Source organism: Monopterus albus, unplaced genomic scaffold, assembly GCF_001952655.1.
Source record: "Monopterus albus unplaced genomic scaffold, M_albus_1.0 scaffold196.1, whole genome shotgun sequence".
Taxonomy (NCBI): domain Eukaryota; kingdom Metazoa; phylum Chordata; class Actinopteri; order Synbranchiformes; family Synbranchidae; genus Monopterus; species Monopterus albus.
Window position 1 is genome coordinate 996211 of NW_018128076.1, and position 12434 is coordinate 1008644.

At 42.3% G+C, this 12434-nt stretch overlaps 1 protein-coding gene across 1 annotated transcript in view; it reads left to right on the forward strand.

Moving 5' to 3' along the window:
- Nucleotides 1-447: 447 nt before the first annotated feature.
- atxn7l2a (ataxin 7-like 2a) overlaps nucleotides 448-12434 on the forward strand; it is a 34480-nt gene continuing 22493 nt past the window's right edge. Inside the window, exons 1-5 of the mRNA XM_020617877.1 lie at nucleotides 448-674; nucleotides 1696-1764; nucleotides 3085-3424; nucleotides 5060-5319; nucleotides 6218-6300. Of these exons, the coding sequence (XP_020473533.1) occupies nucleotides 545-674; nucleotides 1696-1764; nucleotides 3085-3424; nucleotides 5060-5319; nucleotides 6218-6300 (882 nt within the window). The 5' untranslated portion in view covers nucleotides 448-544. The remainder of the gene's footprint in view (nucleotides 675-1695; nucleotides 1765-3084; nucleotides 3425-5059; nucleotides 5320-6217; nucleotides 6301-12434) is intronic.

Below are 12434 nucleotides of genomic sequence, written 5' to 3' on the forward strand. Positions count from 1 at the left end.
CACATTTCATGAATGTAGCGCAACAGCATTTAAATGTTTTCATAACACAAAATATAAGTGAGGAGCATATATGGTTACACTCAGACGTGCCAAATAAGACACATGGTCTTCAACACGAGTCCATGTTTATTTGATATTTTATTGTGTCAGCTTGAAACTATACAATCATGTAGTGTAGTCGAAGAGGAATGTGCATGGCGAATCAAATCCCAAATAATCCATGAACCAATAAGTGACACGTCTTGATTGCACTTCATTTTCTTGACCACGAGATGTCCTACTCAAGCACTGTGTCATTGAGGCCTCAAGTAATGAACCATTTTTGTGAATACTGTGTTGAAGCTTCAACAAAACCTCGATCACCCATCACTAGTTTTAAGACTCAAAATATTTAAAATTGGTTAGAAAAGAAAACATTGGCATCACTTTGAGGCTAACTATTCCAATACCCTGGATGCCTGTGGTTGTCCCAAGAACGCGCACGCAGGAAGTTCCTTTCCTGTCGAGAGCGCGAAATATGACGTAAGTCGCTTGCCGCGCAGTGATGATGGCGGTGCGTGAACGCGCAGTAAAAGTAATGGCTGCTCTGGATCGGCGGGTTCCTAGTCTCGATGATTTCGTGGGTCAAAGCTGGACTGCCTGGACCGAGTGGGCCGGTGTGACAGCGGCAGATGGTAAGAAAGCACACTGACGCAAACACTGGCAGCTACGAGGCCATTTAATCAAACTGCCGGGGTTTATTTTCGTGGAAACGGAGGACAGAGCTAACCATGTTACCCAAACAAAGACCCTGCCGGGTCCTAGTGCTGGGTGGGTAACATGTTGCTCTCTCCCAGGTCCCACTGAGTACGCTGCCTCCAACAGAAAATAATAAGTGATCGTTATTAAGATATAGCCACTACAGTGTATTTTTACGACCATGGTCATCAAATAAGCTGCCACCTTTTAAGATATGCATTTCATTTTGGTGAAACCAACTGGGCAGTGGTGGCATCAGAGCGGAAGGAGGGTAGGGTGGCTGGGCGAGCAACTTCTTGCCGTGGAAAGCTAGGCTAGCTAGCTCGCTGCCCATAAATCCAAGCAAGCCGTTGACGACGAGGGAGTTAACGTTAGCATGCTAATGGTAGCAGGAGGATTCGGAGTAGACACCGGTGATGGAGGAGGAGTCTGATGCTGTTGCCACCATGTAAATGCTGGCCCAGGCTTGTGATATTAGCAAACGTTAACCTGTGTTCTTTCGGCTTAATTTTAATGTTCCATTTTTTTATTGCCAGGATCTCCACCTCCATTTAACTGATATTAACACTTCTGTATGTGACAGGGAACCTCATATGTGTGACTTCTGCCCCAAAAGTGCTCTTGCCCTTCTCAGATTTAAGTAACATTATGTGCCCTCACTCATTGTCTGCTATTCCTTGAAGTGTTACTCTTTTCATAACTATCAAATAAATAACTCCTCCACCACACAGTATCGTTACAATCAGCTATTCATTGTCAACAAACTATGATAAAGCCATTAACCAGCAGCAGTCAGAGAGGAGCAGTTGATCTGCAAAACACTCCTTTACATAACACAGTTTAAGGGTCTCTATGTACAAAATTTGTAAGTTGTACTGATAAATCAGACACAAATCTGGAAAACATCTGACCTCCCAAGTGATTTATTAAACATGTATGTAAAATCTGATGTTTCAGGGCCAGATGCAGGTGACTTAAGCAAGAATGGCAAAAAAGCAGCAGAGGCCATGTCACTCAGTAAGGAGGGTAAGTCTGCACACTGTCATCTAAAAGACAGCCAAGACTCTTATTGTTTGGGACATCTAAAACCAAGTAGACTGTTTTCTATGCCTGCTTATTGTGTTCAGGGGTAATGGGGCTGGAGTCTGTTGTCACTCAAACTGGGCTGGTGGGTTGCACCCTTGGCAAGCTGCTGGTCTATCACAAGCTCACCTTTATATAATACTGTATCCAGACAGGCAACTGTTCACAGTTATGCACAAATTGGAGTTATCAGTTCACTGAGACTGCAAGGTCTTTAGCACCTAAAGGAAACCCACTCAGACAGCATGAGAACATCTGAACTACAAAACAAAGTAAGCCGTCCTTACACCACCAGTGCTGCCCATGGTGACAGACAGACAAATAAACAAACAAAAAACACCATTAATCTACCATAGTGCTCTGTCCAGCTGTTGGATTTTCCAGTTATGTAAAAAAAAAATCAATTTAAATGTTAATATTTCATGATCTGCACACAACAGGCATTTAGTTGTTGATGTTGCAATAACCTAATAGCATTCACCCCCTGAAAACGGGATTCAGCAATATTGTCTACCAGTATTATCACTTTTAGTAATTTTTAATTACAAGATTAGCCTTTATGTAATGCAGCTTTATCCACAGCTGCCTTACAGAATAACATTGCCATGTTTTAGGGCTGTACCCTATTAAGAATTTTGTCAGTGGACTTGGATTCGGCCATTCAGTGTGACTATTCAACCATTTTATATACATTTATATGAAACAGTCTGTCAGAAAATTCAGTGGTGATTTTGACCATATTATCATCAGTATTTAAATGCAAAAAGAGTGACAGGAACATATTTCTGAGAATTTAAAAAATCAATAAAGACAGCTGCATATGATGCAGTATTTAAATTGCGACCTATTTGAATTGATGATAAATAATGTCGGGCTGCCATATGGATTTGTCGGAATAAAGATACGGGCGGCACACTTGTATTTTTTTTCTTATAGGCAGCTTTTTTTCTTCTGAGACATGGTTATAGCCTAGTTTACCAACAAGTTTGAGCCTCTCTCATCATTTACCCACCAGCGCATGTTGTTACATTTGATGTGTGGCAGGTTGCACTGCTAAAGAATAGAAGAGTATCTTATTTATAATTTCTTAGTGAAATGTTTTTCTGGTCCATTTATGTTGGCTTTCTAGACCTGTTCTGATGGACGCATGTCACAGAAACGTAAGAGAAATGGCTGTGTGTTATACTACAAACCAGACACGGATGCAAAGCCAGCCACATTGTTGCAACTGTTAGTCTTTCCTCCTCTCCACTCTTCTCCCAGACATGTCCATCTTTGGCCTCTACCCTGGCCATGATGATTTCTACCTGGTGGTGTGTAGCAATTGTGGCCAAGTAGTGAAGCCTCAGGCATTCGAAAAGCACTGCGAGCGGAGACACGGCCCTCTGGCCAAGCTGTACACCCGACTACGCTCTCCCACCCCTGCACCCCAGCCCCAGCCGCGGTCTCACCACGGCCATTCTCCTTCCCATGGGGTCAGCACTGCTTCTGCTTCATCTTGGGAGGGTCGGAGCCAGGGGGTTGGGCAGCTACGGCCAACTCCACCTTCGCCTTCTGCCCCACCCCAGTACAGACACTCCAAGAACTCCAAGGATGGAGTACGGTAAGAACAGAGTGGGGAAATTGGGGAGAAAGTTCTATCTAGAGCTCATAGGTCAAAGAACTGGATTTTACAAGGAACCAGGCAAAATTTAGGATAGAGTGTAGTTCTGTATTTTGATACTTTAATGCAGTAATTCACTCAACCCCCATGTAATGCCACAACTTGCTTTCTTGTTGTCTTTGCATCCTGTGTCGTAATCCTTACCATTTCCTAATCACAGTATCAAAATGCTGATACCAGGCAGTCACAATTGCACAGCAAATTTAACCAGTTAACATTTTTTCTATTAAAATTTGCAAGAAGAAGAGATAATTTTACTGCTGCCATTTTAATGGCATTTTTGTTTGCATCAATTTGCCATCAGATGTCAGCATCATGTCAGTGTTTGTATACATTTGTCAAGAATTTATTGCCGTTGAATAGAAGAAAGAAGACGATATTAATTAAGGCCAAGAAAGGTAGTGGTGTGGAATCAAAAGTCAACACAAAAGAGAAAGAAAAGGAGAGAAAGTCAGAATCCAAAGAGATTTAGTTTCAGTCAGCCTCAATGAGCTTCACATTTTAATGCAGGTTAAGAATGGACAAACAGTCCCTCACACCAACCTTAGACACTAAGCTTAACAGGGAAACACCTCTTTAGAAAGATAAAATACAAGGAAAGAAGATTAAATACTGATAACATGAACAGAGTGCACTGAATGAATATGAACAGCTCTGTGTGCTGTCTGTGATTGTTGGTAGGGATGACTGATAACACATTTTTCAAACTGAGAACAAGTACTTACTTTTGGGTACTTTGCCAGTATTCAGTACGATACAGGTACTTGATGATAATAATAAATGAAAATAGCAATATTAGAAAAAATAAAAATAATACTCCTATAAAATTAAAATTGCCATAAAAGTGCAGTGATTTCAGAGTGCATTTTTATGAGATCTTATTTCCCCTTTGAATGTGATTAAATAAAATATATAACTGTGGGCTGCAGCTTAAAAAAATTGACATGAAACGTTTTGTGTAAACTAACATTCAACTGCACTGCTACCACTGCAGTTACCTGTGAACATGGAGCTGGTTGAATTTCAGTACTACACAATATAATATAGATAATACGGTGCTTCTTAACCTTTGTAAGAGTGCAATTTAAAACCAAAATTAAAAAGGGTGCATGGTCGTCTATTAAACTGATGTCTGTGGTATCATCCTCTTTGTGGGGTGACAGTGGTGTGGTGGGTAGAGCAGCCGTCTCCCAACTGGAAGGTTGAAGGCTTGAATCTCGGTGCTTGCAGTCCACATGTCGAAGTGTCCTTGGGCAAGACACTGAACCCCCAAGTTGCCCGTGATGGCAGCGTGTATGCACGCAGTGGCCCGGGGCCCTCGGCTCCAGACAAAATTTCGTTGTACATGTCACAATGACAATAAAATAAAGCTGCTGCTTCTTCTTCTCTTATCTGCTGATGAGAACAGCTTCCTCTCTGCTGGACACATACATACATACATGTACTGCTCAATCTCGAAGACCACAAGAATTCAACTAATTGTCATAGACAGAGGACACCTTTTGGATAAAACTGTAGCTGTTATTTTGTCAGTTAAGTTAACTTTGCACTTGCTCTTTTTCTCCTGTCACCCAGACATCCCCCACTGGAGAAGTCCTCTTGCCACAGCAGCCATACAGAGTCATCATTATTCAAGCAGCCGCCACCTCTGGATCCTCCGATGAACTCTCCACCTCCATCACTCAGAGATCCCCCCTGGCCACATGGAGTCACACCACCTGGCAGGCCTTTACCCAGTGATAGGCCCGGCACCCACAGCCAGAGGAAGGACTCCTCTCTGGCCTCTATGGTGCCAGGCCACCGGATCCCCAGACCATACAACAAAGTGGCCTCCAGTGAGTATAGATTGAGAGGTTTTGAAAATATGGAAATAGTAAGAGGTTAAAGGACGGATAGTTATCTTATAGTAAGTTCTTATGCTGTTGAGTTGTCTAATAATCACGGCAGAGCTTGATAATGAGAAGTACCTGAACATAAATTCTGCTTATCGGTATGTGTTTTTGATTATATAATTTAATAGTTATTTACACAGAACTTGCTCATAAACACCTTTTCATGTGACTATCCACAGTTACAAGTACAAAGTAGCTCCAGTCTCCTAAATGACCATAAAACTAAGTGGACACACTAACAAGTATCAACAAAACCTCAACATTTATAAGGAAGGTATCTGCTATTTACTGCTGTTCAGTTTGCATTGTTATTAAATTGTATTTCCACGTTTCACTTTGCGCGCTCTGTATTAGGCTAGCAGATTATAGGATGTGAGATTAAAATTCAAACTGGACAGTACAGCACTGAGACAGTTTAATATGTTTCTCTTCATGTCATCTCTCTGTAATAAAACTCTGAAGTTCTGAGCTCATCACTTTGGATAGCCCAATGGGTGTGTGAATTTCTGTACAAATCAGAGCAGAAAAATAAGCTTTAACTTAAAACATGATCCTGACAAATAAAAAATTGTTTCCTTCTCTACCTCTTACGCTGTAAGACTTAACTGGTGTTTGTGCTGGACTCACTGGGAGCTCTGACTCCGCTTAGCTATTGCGCACATCTAAACAGTTAGCAGTTAATGTTAGACTAACAAGCTTGCCATAGTTTTAGGGATGTACCGATACCAGTGTCGAGTCCGATACCACCCTCTAGTACTTACTAGAAATGGATGGGGATATCTTTTCAGTTGTTTATTGATTGTGTGGTGATGTTGGTGAGATGCTCTCTTTGTGTCCTCAGAAAGGGAGTGTGACTTGGACAAGCACTGTGGTGTCCTTGACCCTGGCAGGAAGAAAGTCTGCACACGCCTCTTGACATGCAACGTAAGTTCCAAATGCACTCAAGGGCAACACACACAGGCAGCATGTGCGTTTCACACCCACACCCATTATTTTCAGTGCAAGTTCACACACCGACAGTGAACTGGCATGCACCAACCAGTCAGGAGATGCTATTGTCCTATTTGCCCTGTGTCATCTTGCGTCAAAAGCATAAAATAGTGAAGCAGTCACCCATTTCGGTATTCCCTCACTGAAATTGCACCGCTCCCAGTTTGTGTTATGGGTGTCATGAAATGTGTGCCACATAATGCGCCACCCCCAGTGTGTGTTGCCCATCAGCTTCTCCAGACTAATACCCTACCTCTTTTGCTTCAAATTCTCATGTCTGTCTCTTTCACTTTTCTCTTCATTTTCATGATTTTTTATTTTTTATTTTTGTATGTTTTCTGTTGTTCTCTATATAGTTAAGTAAAATAGTGAGAGGCTTAATTTCAGTACCTGGTCCTGTTTTCTTTCCTTTGCAGTTACTACACATCAGAGTAGGAAGGTTGGTTGTGGATTTGCAGTCTCTTTATAACTCAGACAACTAGTCAGATAATGTTTTTGGCAACAGAAATGTCTCTGTTGTAGGGAACAGATAACATGTGATAGAGGCACTTAAGAAATTGAAGAAAGTGGCGCCATCAGGATATAGTGCACACAAGAACCGATGAGAAAAAGATTTCTAAGGATCATATTATAACCAGCGCCTTTCTCCTTATAACAAGATACTTTATTTGTTTTTAAAAGATACCTTCACCTTTTTAAATGTTCTTTTTCTCATTGTTAGAACATACAGTATTTTCTACTTATATCGATATAGGCTACTATAGTTTCTCGTAACAGTGCGAGCCCTGCACAGCTTGGAGTGAGTGCAGCACACACACTCACTTTGAGCAGTAGCCTACCTTAGCTCATTCAGTTCAGCAACCTCTCTCATCAACACTCTCCCATACCAACTTACCACACAGTGACCAGCATTGTGCTCAGGAGGTGTGCTCCTGCCCTTGAGAAACTGATTTGACACTTAAATTCATGCAGAGTAATTAGCCCACAAAATAACATATGAATGTAGCTAATGAGCAAATACCCTGCACATGCCCCAATGACATTACAGGAATTATTGACAGAGGTCAAGTGATATCATATTACATAGCTGCTTGGATCCATACACTGGAATGCTGATGATGCAGTGACTGCCAGAACCAGTGGCCTAAAATTTGAGCAAAATCATAAAAAAAATGTATGTATGGTGCTTACAAGATTGTGGCTGCAGGTGCAACTGTATATAACTTTCCACCATTTACTAGGGTGTTTATAGTTCATTTCAGCTCTGAGAATCGTGCCCACCCAACTTCGCCCCATCTGGTGTGGATTAAATATAGCTTACAGGTTTGCATTAACAGTAAATCATAGAAATCCCTCTGTTTCTTGCTCAGTTCATTTTCAGACCAGAGTTAAGTGTAAGGACTTAATTTTTTCATAAATTTTTTTTATTATTCTTGTTCAAAATAAACACATCAATTCTGATGCCTGCAGCACATTCCAAAAAGTCAGGGTGGTTGCATTTCAGGGCTAGTAATGAGGTAAAACAATGAAATGATGATTCCATTTAAAACAGGTGATGTCAGCAGGTGATTGCAGTCATGCTTTGGTACAAAAGTGTCATCCAGCAAAGATGGAAGAGATGTAGCAGTTTATGTTTGAGCCTCATTGACCATTACATAGCAGTATTGTATAAAAGAGATAAGTCGAATGTGTAAATGTATTTATAGCCCGGCTGAACGTTTGTGAACGAAACGTAGTGTTTTAATTTGCTGTTGACACTCCAGTGTGGCTACTACTGTCCCATAATGTTTGATAGTATATCACATGATCCGAAATGTAATCTAGTAAAGTTACCAGAGAACCAAGAGCTTGCCTTGTTGTATTAGCAGCAGCTGAACATTACTGTGAATGTTACTGTATTGGAGGCTGGTGAAGGAGAGTCAGAGACACTACTTTGTCCTTTTTGTTGACAAAAGGCCCCTTTATTTTTACACATAGCTAAGAGCAACAACTCCAGCAGAACACACACAACATTCTGGCTAACAACCCTGCCAACTTGAACTAAATACCTCCTACACCAAGTGGGGTAATATGGGGGATCCCGTAAGGCGCTCCCCTCCTGAGCATTCTGGGGGATCCCGCCAAGTGTCTCTCTCTGCCCCCCACCGCTACACAGCCCCCACCTGGCTGGTTAACTGTCTTCAGTAACCCACAGTCTTAACAAAGTCCCTCAAGCACTGGGGCACCCTGCGCTGGTGCTGAGGCCGCCCTGCGGGTCCTTATCCACCTGGCAGACGGGTCAGAGGCTGGTGGCTGGCCCCAGTGTCTGTTTCCCCCTCCGGCGGGGCCAGTAACTGGTAAGGTGCAAGGCGGCCCCCGTGTAGCACCAGTACTTGGCCCCGCCTTTTCAGTGTCACTCTGTTCACTACATCTGATAGTCTCTCCAGCATAGTGCAGGGCCCATCCCAGTGGCTGGTTAGGTTAGGGGAGACAGTCCTGTCTTCTGCTCCGGGCTGTACACCTGCAACGTACATCATAGCGCCATTTCTGGTGAGACCCCATGTCCGAGATGGCCTTCATTGTCAATACGTGTATCTCTGTGAATAACTCTATTATTGACCTCATCTCTGTTGGGTTGAGGTGTGGACCCTCACTGGGAATTTATTTTCCCCTCTATGATGGCAGCCCAGGGGCAACAAAGCAGACCCAAATCATAATGCTACCATTGGGATGATGTTTTCATGTTGGTATGAAACAATCTTTTATGATAATTTGTGCTGTCCAAAAAAGAAAAAAGAAAAACACCGCAGTGCACCTGAAGTTTGTGAAAGACCACCTTAACACTCTAAAGCACTACTGAGAAAATGTTTTTGGACTGCTGAAACTCAGGTTGAATTGTCTGGGAGAGAAACACAGTGCTATGTATGATGTACAAAGGGACTACCTACATGAAACACAGTGCTATGTATGATGTACAAAGGGAATACCTACATGAAAACATCATCCAAACAGTGAAGTATGGTGAAGGGAGCATCATGATTTGGGGCTGCTTTGCTGCCTCTGGACCTGGACAGCTTGCCACAGTGGAATGAATTTCCAGACTGATTTGCCTGTTGCTTTTTTGCCAGTCAAGCTATGGTCAATAACCATCCTCACAAAGTGAAAATATTTTCTCAAATTTGATCATTTATATAAAATCAAAAACTGAAGTCTCTTATTCATATCTAAAACTTGGCATTCCCGGTGGCACAGTGGCCTCAATATGAATTGGAGGAATTTGGGGGCTACCAGAACTCTTCCTAGAGAAGACCAGGCAATAGGGATCTTGCTCAAAAGCAGAATGGTTTAGAATACTTTCTGTATTGTGTAGAGAGGTTTGCATGAGTTGCATTTATTACACATTTTACATTTCACTAGTGTATTAAAGTTAGGCATGATAGTTAAGTTGCATATTAGTGAATTACTAGATTCTTATGTACCAATATGCTCAAAGTAATGTCATTCTGTTGTGGGAATATCTTTAAAATAAACATCTTTAAATTATTCTAATAATCTGTGTCAAATCACAAGACTGTACAGTATTGTAGCCCTGCATTGAATAAAATACAATCACCAGTGAAACAGCAAAATGGAAAAGGAGGCATGATAATGTGAGTTCAGAATAGCTGTTTTCAAATGAATGAAACTGCAGCCACAGCTTTTTTTTTTTTTTATCAGATCAGCCCTGACTGATACTTTGCAATGGAATTAGTTCCCAGCAGAGGAGTCCTTATGTGGAGGCTGGTGTATGTGAAGGAGGGAGTGTTTGTGAGAGGCCTCATCCAGCCATGTAGAGGCAGGATGATCAGCAGAAAATGGCAGGAGTGACATGAAAGACACAGGAAAACGGTGCATCTTACACCTACGCTCTAAGACTCTCAGGTGGTTGTAGGTTCTCTTCTGTTTGGAACTACTAGAGGAGGAAAAATTTAATGTAATTTTAACTTAGAATGATTTAAATTAGAAAGGTGCGTTTATAAGCAAAGCTGATGCCTTATTTCAATGATGATATAGTTTTTGATGAATCCTGTTTAATGTGCTTCTGTTTAATAAAATAAATCATGGCATAATTGTCTTAAGACTCTTGAGAAAACAGTTAAGCTGGTTCCAGCTTCTCCAATGTGAAAATTTCTTGGTACCCATCTGGTCTATAGCCAGGACATCGTAATGTCCGAATGACATTACGATGTCCTGGCTATAGACCCTAGTGGTGTGGATCATTGAGTTGATGTCTCGTTCACTCCTGGCATACAGCTTGATGTCATCCATGTAGAGGAGGTGGCCGATGGTTGCTCCATTTGGTATCTGTAAACGCTCTTGGTGATGATCTGGCTGAGGGGGTTCAGCCCTATGCAGAACAGCAGCGGGAACAGAGCATCCCCTTGGTAGATACCGCACTTGATGTTGACTTGTGCAATTGGCTTGAAGTTGGCCTCTAGGGTTGTTTTTTCACATTCCCATTGAGTTCTTGATGAAGGCCCTTAGAGTCCTGTTTATGTTGTACAGTTCCAAGCATTCCAGGATCCATGTTTGAGGCATTGAGTCATAAGCTTTCTTGTTGTCAATCCAGGCAGTGCACATGTTGGTATGCCTGGTCTTGCAGTCTCGAGTGACTACTTTATCAACCAATTAGCTGGTGCTTTTCTATTCTGGTGTTACTACCAATTCCTTTCTGGGCGCTGCTCATGTATTGAGCCATGTGCCTACCCATCTTAACTGCCATGATGCCTGACAGGAGCATCCATGTTGTGCAGAGGCAGGTTATTGGGGAGTAGTTGGATGGTACTGCTTCCTTCTGAGGGTCCTTCAGGATCAGGACTGTCCGGCCTTCAGTTAACCACTCGGGGTGGGTTTCATCCATTGGTAACTGGTTCATTTGTCCTGGCAGGTGCTCATGGAGTGACGTTAGCTTCTTTAACCAGGTCGGGGGTTTGAACCCCGGTGAGGGCGCGGTCAATATCCAGCCTGGGTCCTTAGGCAAGGTCCTTAATGCTACCTGCCTACCTCATGGGTAATGAGAGTTTGAAAAATAAGAGTCTCGGATGTTGCCCAGGTCAACAAGGTCCATGTCAGGTGTTGAGGAACCAGGGCAACCTGATGAGAAGTGGGCTATTGGAACAAGACATTCATGGACAAGAGATGAGGACAGGGAACTATTGGAATGCTACTATACAAGTAACCCCAGCGCGAGGGGTTACATACGGAGGATGTGGGACCTATTGATACTTCAAAACCCAACATCTAGACTAACGTCAAAACAACTAGTAGCTCAGTGCTCTAACATCTGCAAGAAGCACCTGCTATCACAACTAGAGATTGACGAGGTACAACACGAATGCTCCAGCAAGGGGGAGCCAGGATGCCAGTTCAGGGGGGAGATATCGTCAACCCCCACATTCGGAGATTGGGTACCAAGCCCCAATAACAAGCCCAGATTAGCTTAATTCAAGAGCAGCTGACCTGAGATTGAAGATCACGAGTAAGATGGACATGACGAAATCCCGTGGCCAGTTACCAAGACTAAGTGAAGTGCCTTCTGAAAGTCTACTAGAGGGTGTGAATGCAGCACTAAGAACAGTCCCTACTACAACCATAGCTGAGACCAACAAGCTCATATACACCACAGCAACCATCATCCTTGAGATACTTGGCTATAAAATCAACAAAGACCATAAGGAGCAGTATCCTCCATGGAGAAGGAGGTTGGAGACCAAGATCAAGGCAACAAGGATATACAGTGGGTATGGAAAGTATTCAGACCCCCTTAAATTTTTCACTCTTTGTTATATTGCAGCCATATGCTAAGCTCATTTAAGTTCATTTTTTTCCTCATTAATGTACACACAGCACCCCATATTGACAGAAAAACACAGAATTTTTGACATTTTTGCAGATTTATTAAAAAAGAAAAACTGAAATATCACATGGTCATAAGTATTCAGACCCTTTGCTCAGTATTTAGTAGAAGCACCCTTTTGAGCTAATAGAGCCATGAGTCTTTTTGGGAATGATGCAACAAGTTTTTCACACCTGCATTTGGGGATCCTCTG